This window comes from Alexandromys fortis, unplaced genomic scaffold, assembly GCF_014885135.2.
Source record: "Alexandromys fortis isolate MF-2015 unplaced genomic scaffold, M_Fortis_MF-2015_v1.1 scaffold_101, whole genome shotgun sequence".
Taxonomy (NCBI): Eukaryota; Metazoa; Chordata; class Mammalia; order Rodentia; family Cricetidae; genus Alexandromys; species Alexandromys fortis.
In genome coordinates, this window is record NW_026067983.1 from 1790112 (window position 1) to 1808805 (window position 18694).

Here is an 18694-nt window from a genome sequence, read left to right on the forward strand (position 1 = left end):
CATAGCCAAGAGGATAACTATATGATTTTCCTTGGGTTCACCTTCTTATTTAGCTTCTTTAGGTTCACCAGGTATACACTCCGTGACCTTTATTTATGGCTAGAAACCAATTATGAGTGAGTACATCCCATGTTCATCTTTTTGGGTCTGGGTTACCTCGCTCAGGATAGTGTTTTCTATTTCCATCCATTTGCATGCAAAATTGTTTCTTATTACACAATCTATTTTAGAGAAAGTTCCATGAGATACTGAGAAGATTGGATATTCTGCAGCATCTGCACGGAATGCTCTCTTGATAACTTAGGTCCATATGATCTATATGCTGTTTAACTATGATGCTTTTATACTTGTTCCTTGTTAGAATAACTGTCTGTTCACAAGAGTGGGCTGTTGAACTCGCCCATCATTATTGTGCTGGGGTTGATTTGTCTTTATATCTAGAAGAATTTGTTCCATTAAATGTGTTTGTCAGTGTTTGATGCTAATATATTTAGAATTGTTGTGCCTTCTTTATTTTTCCTTTAATCTTATGAAATCTCCTTTGCTATCTTTTCTAAGATTGCCATTTTGTCAGGTATTAAAACAGTGACACCTGCTCACTCTTTCCATCTGTTTGTATTGCGATGTCATTTGCTTCCATTTCCCTAAGGCACAGTTTGTCTTTGATACTCCAGTTCATTTATTCTCGGCAACAACTAAATAGATCCTAATTTTTAAAGCTATCTGCTCATTTCTGCTTTTTTATTAGAAAACTGAGACCATTAGCATTGGAGTTGTCTTTGAAAGTTGTATTTGGAGAGGTGTTTCTATAGAATATATAGTATGGAAAGTTGTTTCTATGAACTGTAGTATGGAGAGGTGTTTCTATGGACTGTTGTAGTGTGGAGAGGTGTTTCTATGGACTGTTGTAGTGTGGAGAGGTATCTTTATGGACTGCTGTATGGAGAGGTGTCTCTACGGGCTGTAGTATGGAAAAGTGTCTCTATGGATTGTGGTATGCAGAGGTGTTTTATGGAGTGTAACATGGAGCGGGGTATCTGTGGTATGGAGAGTTGTTTCAGGGGGTCTTACCCACACTTTTTGAATACGAATGGTCGTCTCTCTTCCTAGATTTGGAAATGTTCTGCTATGATTTTGTTGATTAGTCTTGACATTGTTACCCTGAAAATTTTCTCCTCCTAGTCCCACGATTTGTAAAACTGGTCTTTTAAGGATGTTCCATATGTCTATTCTTTCTTAAACCATTCTATTAGTGTTTTTTTTTTTAAGAAAAAAAATCATGAGCTTTTCTTTCTAAAATTGGTGTAGTGGTTTGAGTCTCTAATTCATACTGATAAACCAGATTTGGGACATACAATGTCCCAGTGAGTGCAAACAAATTCCTTGTAGGGTTGAGGTTTTGTTTGGTATTCAGTAGGTATCAGTCCTGCCTTGGATTTTCCCCAGAAGTCAGCAGGAAATACTGATTTTTGGTAATTTCTACCCATGATTGTTCTGTTTGTGCTGGGCAATCATGCTTCCCATGCTTGGGTTTCTAAACCCAAGGTGCTGAAGTGACCGCACAGGCATTGTTGTTTACCTGCTCAGTTAGAGATGTTGTCCTAGGCCACTGTTCACTTGTGTGGTGTCCATATAGCTGCAGATCAGGCACCTCTGCTAATTACTTGGTCCTGTCACAGCCACTATTTGGGTCATCAATATATTTCTTAATTCCTATGTTGTCATTTTTCCAGGCAGTTTTCTACGATTTCTTCTTAGGGTGTTCGTTCCATGATTCCTGTAAAGAATGTTTGGCTCCAGGCTCATGAGTTACACCTCAGTCTCCATTTTCAAAGCTTGGGTTCCTCTTGTATCTCTGCCCATGGCCCATGATGTATCCAATTTCCATTGTATCTCCTCCTTCATTATTGATGTTGGGGAACGGGGAGGACATTGCCCATTTAGGGGTGGTTTGTGGCTCCTCTTATTTCTTTGTTAGAGCTCAATTGGTATATTCCCTTTACTTTGGCTATTATCTCATTTGTGAATAAAAAGGTCACTGTTTTTTATACTTGCTGTTTTCTCTTCTTGGATGTGATATCTGATACTGTGTAGTGTAGCCTATAAACCGTCTAAGCTTTTTTTCTGAGTTAACTGTGGTTCTTCCTTCTGCCTTCTTAGACCACTGATATAAAGGCTTCACAGCATGTAGTAGGCATCCATACATTTGGCAAAGCCCATCTTAGGACGAAAATACATTTGACATCTGTAATCAGTGAAACATTGTAGCTTAGCAGCTCCTATTGTGGAGCATGTAGCTTCTTTTCCCTCATGACTGTGTGGCTGGCTGGACACAAGCACCCACTGCGTGGTATAACATCATGTGTGGCTGACCGGACACACACACTCGCTGTGTGGTATAGCCTCATGTGTGTCTGTCTGGGCACAGGCACCCACTGCGTGGTATAGCCTCATGTGTGGCTGACCGGGTGCAGGCACTCGCTGTGTGGTATGCCTCAAAGAGAGTATCCTAGCACTAGTCAAGAAGATCAAAATTTAATGTCGGTTTCAACCAAATACAGACTGCTGTCACACCATTGTGGAAAAAGAAATATTCTAAGTGCACAGTCTAAGTTGGGGACCATGTCTCTTTGACCTCATTTGTCAGACTGTTTCTTCCTGGAGGACTACTTGAAAGTTCCTTATGCAGTGTCCTTTATATAAGCTATGAACATGCGACACACCCAGTTCTCTGCTTCTCTCTTTTAATTTTCTTTATGTTCACCACTTCCGTAATCATGGACCTATATGTAGGAAAATAGCATTTGAAAATATCAAAAGTAAATTCATAAAAAAGTTAAATTGATATTGAAATGGTTAAAATCATTGGCTTCTATTTAAATGACATAAGAACTAAAAAGACTAAGACCTTCTGTACTTAGAGACTCACCGTCAAAGAGCTGGTGGTTTTTCCTGGGCAGTGGGGAAGAGAGATGTTAGAAGGCAGGACTACCAATGTTGTATTCTAGACAAGGTTATATAAAAATGGTCTTGTAAAACCGTCACAGTTCACGTATTATCTCCAAAAACTCAGTAGGAATTGTTACTCACTTGCCTGTATTTCCACAAGATTTTCTTTAAATAATGGGAAGTATATGATTTAGAGCTTATTTTTTTTTCACTATGCAGGGATAAATCACCTATGTGGCATGGCAGCCCCGCTTTCACTGACAGCGTCCAGAGTTTTATTGGTGTTATACAAGATGGGAAACTTTGTGAGTTTACTCTAGCAGAAAACTATAAAGTACCAAGGGGAATTCTAGTGTTGTAAAAACATAGTTAAACCTTCAAAGGTATTAAACATAGTATATTTTTGTTAGAATGTAATTTATAGGCATAACAGATCAGAATATGTGGTCTTTAAAATAGTTCAAAATGTTTAATATTTGAACATGTCAGCAAATAATAAAATAATTTCTAAAAGTCCAGAAAACCATCAGCCATTGACACTTGATCCTCCACATGTGAGGGAACTGTCGTAGGGATGTAAATTGTTTCCAGAAGGTTCCACGGCCCCCAGTGGCAGACAGCATAGCCGCAGAATCAATCCAGTGTGCTGTACATAGCATCCACTTGCTACTTTGATGCGTTCATGAATGTGTTAAATAATGGAAAAATTAAAAATGCATATATATACACATAGATGTATCCAGCGTTCCTCCCTAATAAAGAACAGATGTCAAATGGAAAATAAGGCTGGGCCATCCTTTTAAGTCTAATGGCTTCTTATTTTAGCTTCATACTCATGAAGCTTTTACTGAATTTAAGTTATAAAAATCCACACTCTTGAAAGATTTCCCAGCAGACCCTACACATGGATCTTTGTCACCTTTCACTTAGCTGCGGATTTCCCACCTTTCCTGCTAGTACCCCTCTTAGTTCTGGGTGGAAAAGATGCTTTTCCAGGGGACAAGTTCTGAGCCAGCAAGCAAAAGAGAGTAACCTACCTATCAAGTCTCCACCCTGGGTTTAGGCTTGACCATCTATTTGCTTCCGCTCTCTAGATATCTTGCTCTTGTTTTCAAGTGACTGTCACTGCTTGATTCAGCCACTGGCCAGTCAGGGGGTAGCGCCTAGTCCTGGCTCCACTACAGTCTCAACTGTTTGGTTTGTGTTGCTTCATGAGCCCTTCTGCTTTTCCTTCTGAAATATTTCATTTATATGAAATACTAATACGTATTTAATTCGTGATTTTCCCTTAAGTATATTGGCTTTCTCTTTCCTGCCTGCATGCCACTCCAGCAGAAATAGAATTGCTTATATAAGTATTACAAATTCTTTCACTTGTTTTGTGCTAATACAGTAAGTCTCAGGTATTTCCTGCCTAAGTCAGTAATAAAACCTAGATAAGTAGTGGTTAAAGAGTACCTTTGCAGCCTTTTACAACTGTGGTAATAAAAGAATTAATTTCTAACGCAAAGATGAGGAAAGCTGAAGTCATTTTTATGAGGGTATTGAATAGAGTCAGCTATGTTGTTTTAGATCTTTGCTTATGGCTAAATGGTCAGCAGAAAACTTATGTTGTGGGGTGTAGAAAATGATGATTAATTATGATGAGTATATAACTTGATGTTGTATGGAGAAATGGTTCTCATAGAAACACCCTCCTGCTGCTAATCTGTTTAAAGGATAGGCTTGTACTCAGTACAGTGGTGTTCTAATGGAATCTGCAAACACAATGGTATCTAGAGGACATTTGCTAATTTTTAAAAATATGTTTTCCTAATTAAGCACAGATTTAGTACTTGCTAATTATTTCCCGAATTTCAGTAGGCGATTCAGCTTGGGTCAATGAAAGAAACAATTTGCATTTTTTTGTTAGAGTTATTCTAGTTAATTGACTTGAACATTGACATGTGAAGCCCAAAAGGCCAAGCAATTAAAACCGAGTGCTGTGTTAAGGCGCTCATATTGATGATAGCCCTAGGAAGAATTGGATGATTGACTGTATTACTCATTTTTTTAAAGTATGCTTTGTTCAGTGGAAGAATTGTATTTAGCATGTTACTTATTACCATGGTATGTATGAACCTTATCAAACAAGTTTATTTGACTTATGATATAGCTGTTCTCTAGGTTCCTGTTTTCACATTTGTTGGGAATTAGGTCGGTATGATAAGTAACCAGGCTAGCTCAAGAGTAACAGGAATACTTTAATGGTTAAAGAGGGGAAAACTTACACTATAAGAATGAGAGTTCCTGAGAAACCTCCACACTGCTTTCCAGAGTGGTTGCACAAGTTTGCATTCCCACCAGCAATGGATGAGTGTACCCCTTTCTCCACAACCTCTCCAGCAAAGGCTATCATTGGTGTTTTTAATATTCACCATTCTGACAGGTGTAAGATGGTATCTTAAAGTTGTCTTGATTTGCATTTCCCTGATCACTAAGGAAGTTGAGCATGACCTTAGGTGTCTTTTGGCCATTTGAACTTCTTCTGTTGAGAGATCTCTGTTCAGCTCAGTGCCCCGAGGGGGCTTGATGGGGGAGGGGGAGGGAAATGGGAGGCGGCGGTGGGGAAGAGACAGAAATCTTTAATAAATAAATAAATTAAAAAAAAGAATTTACTACTTGAAATTTATCCAGAAGAAAGGTCTCTAAGCAAGAATATATTTACAAGTAATCAATTTAAATTAAAGACAAAATTTGCAATTCATAAAAGTAGTTTAATCTCATATCTAATTTCATTTAGTATTTTTGCTAATAATCAAGAAAATAAAGCAAAATGCCAAAAGGAAAAAAAAAGAATGAGAGTTCCGAAATCTGATAGGTCTGGTGGGCCCTACCTCTCCTGGTTTTTCTACCTGGGCTCCAGGCAGCTGCACACTAGCCAGATGTGATGTGATTGGCTGAGATCCATCATCTCCCCCTTTTGTCTAAACAAGATCAATCCAAACTATATACAATAGGAATAGATAACAAATATAAAATTACCAGCAATAAACAATATTAAGCAAGAAACATATAACAAAAGTTTTACTAAGCATTCTATTTCAAGGAGTCTAAATAATGTATTGAAATTAAGTTTAGCTAAATCATGAGGAGGGTAACTACAATGGTCTAATCTTCAACTCCATCAAAGATCTGAAAAGGGAAGTAAAATTACTTGAGTAAACAGGAAGTACAATTGAGAAACTTCCAAAATGTGCAACAAATGACAGAGACAACTGACTACCTGGGCAATCACCCAAAGTCTTATTTGTAATTGTATATTGATACAAAGTTAAATTATATTAAATATCGTATGCATGTATGCTTCTACCTCTGTTTGAAACATTGTTTATGTATTGACATATAATTTACCATATTGCAGTGTACATTACTACCTCTGATCAAGATACTTATACAACATTTGAAGGTTACTGTTTTTATTTGTTACACAGTTGTTTATTGTCTTAGTCTTTAAGTTAGATAGGTATTTAGAATTATAGATTAATAGTCATCTATGTTTGTCATATTTATAATTAGGCTAATCAGGTTCTTTAGATACATAGAGATTATATTCAGTATAGATAGTATAATCTTCAACCTCTTCAAAGAGATGTAAAAAATGGCTTTTAATCTAACCCAGAGTTCTGTGGTAATGAGACACAATCACTCCTTTCAACACTGATCTACTCCTGAGAGAATGTTGAGCACTAAAGACACTCCACCTGGAGCCTTTCTTCTTGGCAGAACTGGCCTTTAGGCAAAGAAATGACATATCTCAACCACTGACATAGACCTTTATCCATAATAAAATATGACCTAATCATTTCTAAATATCAGCATGTTGTCAAATCATTCAGCAGTTTAATGCTCCGCAGTGTGTATATTTCAACTATAAAGCAGTTGTCATTATACCAACCATGTTAAATATGAATCAAGTACAATGACATACCTGTTTCCTTAGTCTTTCTTCCTACTCCCTGTTCTTTCTTATTTTTTCAAGACAGGGTTCCTCTGTGTAGCTCTAGATGGCCTAGAAGTTACTCTGTTGACCAGGCTGACCTGGAACGCACAGATGTCTGACTGCCTCTGCCTCCCACGTGCTGGGATTGAAGGTGCGCCTTCATGCATGGCTGACATGTTACAAGTTATTTGGGTTTTTTTGCTTTTGCCTCTTTCTCATTCCTATATTTTCATAGTGTGGTTTTTATAAGATAATCCTAGATCCTTCCTTCTGACCTTTCATTGCCTTTTCCCTTGCTTCTGTATTGAAAATAGTTGCAAAATTACTTATTTTTTCCTACCAGGCTATTCTTGTATATCTGTTTTGGGCCATTTTTTTTTTTGAGAATGCCTCAATAATTAAAGTCCAGGCTATGAATTCCTCTTATAATTTGGTGTAAATTATAGATAAAATCTAGTAGTCACCTCTAGTGAACTGTCTTCTCTATTATATAACTAACCTTTTAAGGCTGTAGATTCATATAATATTTAACAACATCTGTGTTAAACATTTTGAAATCCTGTATTTTGCTTTATAAAGTAACTCCTTTTAAAGAAGTCATTATATTTAAAGAAGTTGTGGTATTTTATGCAAGGTAGGTTTCATATTATTTTATCTCTATTATGTTTAGATATAATTGTATTTATCTTTGCAAGTTTTGAATGGGGACTTTAAAATGAATATATAAATTTGTGACCATAGCAACTAGGGAAATGTTATAGTTTCTAACAGCTCATAGAGACAGAGACCCACACTGGAGCACCGGACTGAGCTCCCAATGTCCCAATGAGGAGCAGAAGGAGGGAGAATATGAGCAAAGAAGTCAGGACCACAAGGGGTGCACCCACCCACGGAGACAGTGGGGCTGGTCTATTGGGAGCTCACCAAGGCCAGCTGGACTGTGACTGAAAAAGCATGGGATAAAACCGGACTCTCTGAATATGGCGGACAATGAGGGCTGCTGAGAAGCCAAGGACAATGGCACTGGGTTTTGATCCTACTTCATGTTCTGGCTTTGTGGGAGCCTAGCCAGTTTGGATGTTCACCTTCCTAGACCAGGATGGAGGGGGGAGGACTTTGGACTTTCCACAGGGCAGGGAACCCTGACTGCTCTTCAGACTGGAGAGGGAGGGGGAAAGGAGTGGGAGTAGGGGGAGAAGGCTGGGAGGAGGGGGAGGGAAAAGGGAGACGGGGAGGGAAATGGGAGGCGGGGAGGAGGCGGAAATTTCTTTTATTGAATTTTTTTTTTAAATAAAAAAAATTTCTGGTTTCTTTTCCTTCTAAATAAGTGGTAGATAAACAATCAGGAAATATTTGAGAATTCAAGGACCAGAGAAGAGGTATTAGGTCAAATGAAGAGAGATGTAATGCCTGATCTTTTGAGATATGCATGAGAACTTGACTCTTTTGCTTGCTGAGGTCTGTTAAGGTTACAGAGACTAGAGACTGAGCAGGGTCCAGCTCCGGGGTTCCAGAGCATCATTCCTACAAGGACAGAGGAGGAAAGAGTTGGTCAGAAGCAGTGAAAGGGTTTGAGGTAGACTGATAGGCATAAATAAAGAAGGCTGAGAATGTTGCTAAGAGTCAGGTTGGACTCCGTTGTGCAACTCTGCACCACAGCTGTGTTCTGTCAAGACTGAGATGGTCAGATATGTTTTTGATACTCTGAATGCAGCACAAAATGGATTAGATTGAGCAGAGAGGCTCCTTAATGCAGGGGTGCTCAGCCTTTCCAATTCTGCAACCCTTTAATTCTCTTCCTCATGTTGTGGTGACCCCAACCATAAAATTGTTTCCTTGCTACCTCATAATTGTAATTTTCATGTTATAAATTTTTTCCCTGCTCCTGTATCCACCCTTTCTCCATCAAAACCATCCCATTCCCCCAAGTTCTCCCCATCTCCCCTTCCCCCCCAACCCACCCCCACCTCCATGCTCTTAACTTTTGCCTGGCACTCTTGTCTACCTCCAATATCCAGGAGGATAAATATTATGTTTTTCTTTGGGTTCACCTTCTTATTTAGCTTCTCTAGGACCACAAATTATATGCTCAATGTTTTTTATTTATGGCTAGAATCCACTTATGAGTGAGTACATACCATATTACTTCATTAACATTTGAATTTTGATATTTAAAAAAAATCTTACATTTAATAGAATGGTACCTCATATGGTATATACATATATCACTTACATGTAAATATATCATTTATTAACCAATGGTACCTCATATGGCATATACATATATCACTTACTTGTAAATATTTATTACACAGTGTCCTTACCAAATTTTATACAGTATCTGCATTAGATGCTATGTTTTTTTTAACTATTGGTTTTGCAATATTTTATATTCTGAAAACTAAAACAGGAAAATGCCAGCCAACCAAACAAAAACCTGATGGACCCTTGACTTTTTGCTGAATCTCTGCAGAGACAGGAAAATGATGAGAACATTACCAAGCATAAGCGCTGCTCCCCAATGATGAGAATGCGAAGTGACTAAAAGCAGTTCACTTTTGCAGTTTTCTAGACTCTCAACTGCTTTTATTGAAAGCGTGGGAAGTGATGAAGTCAGTGCAGAGATCTGCTCTTTGCAAACTTGCTTAGACTGGAATGCCCTGTGCAATAATTGATCCCTTGAAAAGCATAATGTAATTCTTTTTTTTTTCAAGCAGCAGAGGCTTTTTCTCAACTAAGGCTTGCTGAGGTGGCACACAGGAAGTGTTATCAAGACAACCCTCCCTCCTTCATCATCCTTACTGGGTCCTCTTGTTTGTGAATGGCAGCACCAGATGTGGTCATATAGACATCATGGAGTCCCCTGATAGAATACTCATCTAGAACATGCCAAAACAGCCACACTGGCTAACTTGCTCAGTGTGTGTGTGATTATGACTGAGTTCCCCAGCTTAGGGACCCGAAAGAGTCCAATGTTGATCTTGTGTTTCCTGCTCTTCACATTCAGAAGAGATGGAATTCTCACTGCATCTAAAACCCTCAGAACCCTTATAACAAATGTTACCTCCTCATGCATATTATTAATGTAATTATTGTCAGCATTAGTCATAACAGACACTCACTGAGTGGTTGAAAAAAATGAGTCACCATGCTCTTTTTAAAAACAAATGATCCCCTCTAATCCTCTGAGCAGTGTGAGAGTCGGTTGTCATAAAGACCATTATCCCCAGTTCAGTGGGAGCCTGGCAGTCAATCTGCCTTACCACACAGGCGCCTGAGTAATGCCAATACTTGCCCTTTTTGAGTAATTGAAACCTATATCATTAGAAGTAAAAGGGATCTTAAAATAATTTAATAGAACATTCTCATTCTAGAACATTCTCATAACTGAAGTCCTTTGTCTAAAATTAGCTTCTTTGTATGGGGAACTGGCAAGTCATCCCTGTCCAGTGAGAGTCTTTCAGGCAAGTCCCAGACTCTCTTCACAAATAGCTATGTTGCAGGCCGGGTCAGCCGCACACCTCAGCCATACACTGTGTACAGGCCAGGCTGGGCCAGCTGCACACAGTCAGCCATACGTTGTGTGCAGACCAGGTCAGCCGCACCCACTGTCAGCCACAACCGTGTGCACAGCAGTTTCCATCTGGGTGCCCATCAGAGGCTCGTGGGTTAAAAGTTGGTTAACTTAGCATGGAGTTGCTGAGGTCAGTTGAAGGAAGTTAGGCCAGTGGTGTGCCTTGGTGCACAGCCTGTGGTCAGACCCAGAGGAGTGGAGCCAACTGCTTGTGAACCAAGCTTTCCAAACCCACATGCCAGAAGCCTCTGCCCCTTATGCCCCTTACAAGCAAGTTGCTTATGCTGATATATCCTTAAAGGAGGCAACACCAACAGTTGATGGTAGGAGGTGAGGGCATGAGTATTACACCAAGTGATGTTGCTCAGAAATGTTTGGAAGTGGAAATGGGCTGAAGAGAGCTTAGAATTTTCAAGTAGAACTCAATAGGCAATTCTGGTGAGGGCACCTAGATCCATAATCACCCCAAACACAAATGCCTAGATACCAGCATAAGAATAGAATCAATAACAACAAGGACAATATGTCACCATTATAGCCAAGCTATCCCAGCACAACAGAACCTGATTCTCCCAACATAACTGAAGTACAAGGAAAAAGACCTTAAAACTGCCTATCTGAAAATTGAAGAGGGAATAAATGAATCCCTTAAGGAAATCCAGGAAAACACAAACAATGGAAAGAAATAAATAGAACTGTCCAAGACCTGAACATGGAAATAGAATCAATAAAAAAACACAAACTGAGGGAATTCTGGCATGAAAAATGTAAGACTTTAAGCAGGAACTAGAGAGGCAACCTTAACCAACAGAATATAAGAGATTGAAGAGGCATTGAAGACTGATATAAGAAAGGGATTCATCAGTCAAAATAAAACATTATGTTTAAAAATACTAGCACAAAATGTCCAGGAAATCTGGGATACTACAAACAGAACACAGCTTGGAATAATGGGCATAGAGGAAGTAAACAAAATATAGCTTAAAGGCATAGAAAATACTTCCAGCAAAATAATAGGAGAATTTTTTTCTAACCTAAAGAAAATTTTTCTAACCCGTAAAAGTACAAGAAACATGCAGAACACCAAATAGATTGGACCAGAAATGAAAGTCCCCTCACCACATAATAATCAAAACAATAAACACACATAATAAAGGATATTAAAAGCTGTGAAAAGAAAAGGCCAAGTTACATATAAAGGCAGACCTTTATATTCGATTTCCCAAAGGAGACTTTATAAGCCAGAAGGGACTGGTCCTATATCCTGTAGACTCTAAGAGACCACAGATAGAGTCCAGACTACCATATCTACCACAACATCAATTATATATGGAAAAATTAAGATATTCTATGATAAAACCAAGTTGAAACAATATATATCTATAAATCATGCCCTACAGAAAGTACTAGAAGTAAAACTCAAACTTTTGGAGGTTAACTATACCCATTGAAACAGCAAATAATTTATCTCAGACCAGAAAAATAATAAAAAAAAAAAGATTCTCTGTCTCTCTCTCTCCAGCACTACCGCCAACACAATGAAAATAACAGGAATCAATAATCACTGGTCGTTGATATCTCTCACTGTCAATGATGTCAATTTCTCAATACAAAGACATAGGCTAACAAAATGGATGCAAAAACGTGTTTCATCTTTCTTCTGTATCCAAGAAACACACTTCAGTATCAGAGATATTACCTCAGGGAAAGAGTTAGAAAAAGATATTCTAAGCAAATGGGCCTAAAAAGCAAGCTGGGGTAGCTATTTTAATATCTATTAACATAAACTGCAAATCAAAACTAATAAAAATAAATAGGGAAATATACTCATCAAAGGAAAAAAAATCTACCAAGGTGACATTTCAGTTCATAAATTCTATGCTCCAAACACAAGCATATCCTAGATTGTAAGGGAAGCACTACTAAGCTTAAATAACATATTGACCCTAACATACTGATAGTACAAAATATCAATATCTACCTTAAGTAATAGGCAGGTCATCCATACAAAAACTAAACAGAAATACTGGACCTGCCAGACATTATAAACCAAATGGACATAACAGATTCTAACAGAACAATTCACCCATACACAAAGAATATATGTTCTTCTCTGTACCTCATGAAACTCTCTCCAAAACTGGCCACATACTCAGACACAATACAATTAAAATGAAATAACTCTCTGCATCCTGTCAGACCACCAAGGATTAAAACTCGGAATCAATAGCCACAGAAACAACAGAAAGTTTACCAAGTCACGGAGTTGAGTATCCCTCAACTAATTGAAAAATGGGCTAAGACAAAAATAAAGAGTTAAAGATTTTCTAGAATTCAGGGAAAATGAACACACAGCATACCCAAGCTTATGGGATATGTACTTCTTTCTCTGCATTGTATTGCATAAAAGCAGACATTGAATGGACCCAGATGTAAATTCACAAACCTATGGCCTTCTGATTTTTGATAATGAAGGCAGAACTACATAGTGGAAAAAGAACAGCATCATCAACAAATGGTGCTATTCCAATTGGATATTTACATGGAAAAGAGTTTAAATAAATCCATCGTATCATCCTGCATAAAACTCAAGTCCAAATGGACCAAAGACCTCAACATAAAACCAGATGCACTGAAGCTGATAGAAGAGAAAATGGGGAATAACCTTGAACTCATTGGCACAGCAGAAGGCTTTTTGAATAGACACTGATAGTACAGATCAACAATTATGAGTTTGATCCCTGGAACCCATGTGGTGGAGAGAGAGAATGAGCTCTTGCCAGGTGTCCTTAGACTCCACACACGCACTATGATGGTCAGCTAAATAAATATAACGTTGCTTATTAATAGATTATGCTATTAGTGAGAATATCTATTGGATATTGTCCTCATCTTTAAAATACCATCAGGGTTTTGTATCTGGTAAATGAATATTGAGTTGCAGCCTATTTTTTATGCTTAAATTTTATTAATCTAATGATATATGTCTGTGTTTTTAAAAAAAGTTTGTTGTATAAGCAGCACAATGCTCAGTATGGAGTAAAATATTCAAGGTTGGGACCAGAACCTTTCACCTACGTTTTGTTATGTAATGTCTTAGCCATTGGGCCTGCTTCATTTTATAAAACCGTGGTTGGAACAAGAATCTCCTAGTTCCAGGTGATACATCTCATGAATCAATAGCAACTCTAGAGACAACTGTACCACATCCTTCATTCCAACCATCATGTTTTAGCTACAATGCGTGTTCTGTAAGAATAGTTTTTATCTCTGTGTTGGTTAAGTGTGTGTTGGTATTGGCTGGTGTGGAAGTGACATCAGCTTTCCAAGTAAACCCAGGAATTATAACTTTAAAAAAAAAAAAAAGGGAAGCATGCCCTCAGTATATGCTTGTCTAGAGGCAAGCAGATTCCGTCGCTGTTCTCCCAGGGAAACTAAAACTGCACCTGATCCCAGATCAGACATCCAGAGAGGAGCGTCAGACTCCGGCAGGTGCATTTCCTGCTGGGTCGACTTCCTGGTAACTTTTCTTTTTTTCTTTTTTTTTTTTTTTCCCTTGGGAAGCTGAGGATAGGGAACCTGAACTGACCCTATCCTATAGCAATACTGACGAATATCTTTCATATCACCATAGAACCTTCATCTGGTGATGGATGGAGATAGAGACAGAGACCCACACTGGAGCACTGGTAACTTTTCTATAGAGAGCTCTGTTTTCATTGTGACCATCATCTTTCCTCTAGGAAGGTTATCAGTGTTCCCACTCTTTCTCCTTTCTGCACTTTAAATATCTATGCAGCTATCATTTGAATTAAAGCACTTTTATGTGGTCACTGTTTGAGAATATCCTCCCCCAGGATCACTCCCACCTCTTCAGTATGAGATTTAAAAAAAACGTGAAAATTATTTTGTAAAATTTATACTAAAGAAAAAGCTACTCTTTATATACTTAAATGGGTGAGCAATCATATTAGCCAGGTCCTTCATTCTAAAAGCTAAGGACTTCAGACGCATTAATTGTGAGTGACGTGTTAGCTGACGTTGGGAGTCACGTAGCCTAGCTTCGGATCAGCATATGAGTGCTCGTCCCATGGGTTTCCACGAGGCAGAGCCCACTGGAGACAGTCTTTCACTCGGCTAAAACTAGTGGACCTCAGGATGGAGCAGAATACCGCTGGAACCATGAGTCTGTATGCTCTCTTCTCTCTTAGTGTTGGTGCTTCTCTTGGTGGTTTTTAGGGTCAGTTTGTCAGTCACACATGGGCAGATATGATCATTTCTGAAAATCCCATTTTTTTCTCAAGTATTTTTCACTCAAATTCTTTGGGAACTGATACTTCTCAGGTTTCCTATGTAGAAATAGCAAGTGCCACTCCAGAGCCTAGGAACTGTTCTTATTCAGCTCTGACAGAATGAGAGGCAGTAAACAGTAATGGACCATTGAAGAAGTATAAGCTAACTGTATAAAATCAGTTGATGGGAAACCACCCACATTTCTATAAACATGCCTTGTTAAGTTTTGAATGATATTGTAGTTCTTGAAAACGTGTTCCTATGGTTATCATTTTTCAGCTTTGTAAGGACAAGATGTGCCTGGCTCGGTCTTTAGCCAAGCTAGCAAAATGCTGACTGTTCTTTTTGGTTTAAAAGTTGTTTTCATGTAAATGTTGGGAAGAAACAGATTTGACTTATTTGTTTTTACCAGAAGTTAGTGCTGGAGGGTGGGAAAACATGCTTGTTTTTGATGCATAAATAAAGATGACTCAATCTGTTTGCGGCCAGACTCTTGTTTGCGACTCAGCTGGCGATTGGACACTAACTACTTCATTTCTTTTGTCATTGCCAGTTCCGCATTTTAGGACTTGAACCCGGGCTGTGGTAGGACCACGGCAAGCCAGCAGCATTTTTTGGTATTTATATGTTACTGGGACTTACACATATTTAAGGGTTTAATTGTACCTTGAAGCCTGAAGCATCATACAGGAGTGGTCTTTCAGACGTGATGGTTTAGGACCTGCTAGTCAACCCCCTGACTTTGGTTCTGTCCGAGACTGTAATTTGTGCAGCTGAGTAGAGTTTGGTAAGTTAGCTTGCTGTGTTTGCAAGCCTGTCACCAGCAAGTCCCGCTCACTTGAATGATGCAAATCCATAGAAAGGGGACTTTGTAGATGTAGTTTGATCAATGATATAAACGAGTCTGTTCAGTTTATCAACTTTAATATGGTTGGTGAGCCATCTTTATAGGACTTCTAAATAGGAGCCAATATCTCTTGCTGTAGCTGGTGGGCATTGAGGGAGGACTTGGGTTCTAAACACTGATTTACAAGTTAAACTCCATTGGCTGAATGTCTAGTATTTATAGTGCACTCTCAGCTCTGGCAATGCTGTAGCTCACTAGACAGGAGCTAAGACAGCTGAAGTTCTGCCTGTATGACTTTTCTGGAAGCAGAGATAGGAAAAGGAGAGCCCAGGGTTCCAGGGTCACATCCTCCTATCCTGCACTGTCAGCTGGCTAACTCATTGGAAAGCCTTTCTACTTTTAATTTTCTTGAACAACCTTTATTTCCTTGCTCTTTTTCTTTTAGTTTCTTTGTGAAATGTCATTTAAAGTTATTTCTTTGACATACAGTTGGGCTTTTGTCATTTTAAATTTCAAAAAAAATAACTGTATGTACATATTTTTAATTAACTATGTTTAATGACTAGCTCATTGTTATTGGATCACTATTGAACTAATGTCTATTAAAACCATTGTCTTTAAAGCGAGCATAACTCAATAAGTGTTTGTAGGCTAGCCATGTGTGGGGCCCTAGGCTTAATCTCCAGCAGTGAAATAAATAATAAAGACTTTCTTATAAATATTTTTCCCTGGAGAAGGAAAATGCAATGTTGGGGTAGAAAGCCTCATTGCTGTACGCTATAGAAGGAACACAATAAAATGTATGTCTGCTATGCAGTGTACCTCCATGTGGGAGACCGCGGCAGAAGGGCCGTTTCTGTAGTGCATAAGGGTAGGGTCCACATTAAAGTGTTGCTGGTTGTCTGCATATGTAATAGGGAAATAACTGATTCTGAAAATTACTTTAAATTGGGTCTTTCAAAAGAGCACACACATTTATTCCTGTTCTTTGCATCATTTAGGCTGATGGTTCTCAACCTTCCAAATGTTGCAAACCTTTAATACAGTTCCTCATGTTGTGATGACTCCCAACTATAAAATTATTTCATTGCTACTTTTTAACTGTAGTTTTGCTACATTCATAATATAAATATTTGTGTTTTCCAATGGTCTTAAATGACCGCTGTGGAAAGGTCATTTGACTCAAAGGGAGTTGTAAACCCAGGTTAAGAACTACTGATTTAGGCTTTTTCCTATAATAGGACTGTGTGATGTTTCCACTTAGTAAATTATGTTGGCCCAGGCAGTGGTAGTGCATGCCTTTAATTCCAGCACTCAGGAGCTAGAAGCAGATGGCTCTCTATGATTTCATGGCCAACTCATGTGTACAGGACAAGTTCGAGGAAAACAAGGACTGCATAGAGGATCCCTGTCTCAATAAACAAAAAAACTAAAAATTAAATTATCTTGTGAAAAACTGTACCAATAATTTGTAGAATTAACAAAGGATCTCTCTGCGATCCTTTAAATTTCAATTAAAGTGTTTTTATTTTTCCAACATGTTCTTTTTTATTGATTATTTGAGAATTCCTCACAATGCACTCCAGTGACACTCATTTTCCATTCCTCCCAAGTCCATCTTTCTCCCGTCGTGCTTCTTTCCTAAAGAAAAAAATATACAAAAAATCCAATTTGTGTTGCTCATTGTTCATTGGAGCATGGTCAAACTCCCAGTGACAGGCTCTTTAAAGAAAACTGAGTCCTCCCTTACCAATATTTCATATTTTTCAGAATACTGACATCACATAAAGAAATGTTCCATAAAAAAATTGCTTGGGGTTTATTATAGACATAGATAATTATTAGAAATGTCAGATATTCTAAAATACTATACAAAGTTACTTCCCTTAATTTTATTAGCTTTTTATACGTTATGAAATAATGAACCTGTTATAGATCATTAGTTAAACAACTATTGGAATTGTGTTTTTATGAAACTGGTATGATTTGCCAATAATGGTAATGTTTTATATTTTTCAATGTACTTTCATTGAGCCTTTATTTCATATTCATAAAGGAGGAGTCATTCACTTATTAGGTGCTTATTGTCTAGAAGACATTGGACTTTATTCGCATGAAGTAACAAAGCTAGCAGACTCCAGCAGTTGGTTTTTAATTCTCTCCGAGGGAAGGCTAACGAGAGCCACGCTCTGCTTGTGTCCTCAGGTGCACTGCTGTGACCTCACCTTAGCTCCACTTGCTCCAAAGATGGAGAGCCTGATGTGGATTAGGAGTTTGGCGGAGGACATGAAGAAGAGGAATATTTTATTAAGTGGACTTCTCCTAAACTACTCAGAGGTATGACAGGCATGATGTTTGCAGAATGGTGTCAGGATCCGGAGAGAGGGTTCACTAGGAAAAACTTGTGCACGTAAGAGTGAGAAGCTGAGTTGCAATGCCAAGACTCTGTGTAAAAAGCTAGTGCTGCAGGGTGGGTCTGCAACCATGATGCTCTTAATGATAAATGGAGGTGAAGACAGGAGATTCTCCAGAAATTTTTATGCCAGCTACCCTGGCACACACAGTGATAAACAAAAGACAATATCTCTTGCAAGGTCAAAGGAAAGAACCAATACTTGAAATTGTCCTTTCTGTCCTCCACATGTGTGCTATACTCCGGAGAGCTTGCATACACTCCCGTACATGCTCATACATATGCACGCACACACACACACACACACACACACACACACACACACACACACACACACACACACCTAGACCTTCTCATCTCTCATGGGCTATAATGGGTCTAACCTCTCAACTATAGGATAATAAAAAACCAAGTGTTTTAGAGAAAAGATGTAAGCTGTTGGGAGCAGTGAGACCCCAGATCCTGAATTTCTTGTAATCCCCTGATGTGAGTGCCTACAGCTGCTCTGAGCACGAGACCTTCAGGAGTTCCTGATGGCAGGAGAGTGGTTTCTGGTGTGTTTGTCTGAGGCGTGGCTATCTCTATATAATCTGCCCCTGAACACAATAAAGGGGCATTCTTGGGGAATTCAAGGAT

At 38.6% G+C, this 18694-nt stretch overlaps 1 protein-coding gene across 3 annotated transcripts in view; it reads left to right on the forward strand.

The window, feature by feature from the left end:
• The window catches only part of Crppa (CDP-L-ribitol pyrophosphorylase A), a 234378-nt gene that overhangs the window by 118655 nt on the left and 97029 nt on the right, over nucleotides 1-18694 (forward strand). For all 3 annotated transcript variants that reach the window (XM_050158666.1, XM_050158664.1, XM_050158665.1), the window contains exon 9: nucleotides 17851-17982. In XM_050158666.1, coding sequence (XP_050014623.1) covers nucleotides 17851-17982 — 132 coding nt within the window. The remainder of the gene's footprint in view (nucleotides 1-17850; nucleotides 17983-18694) is intronic.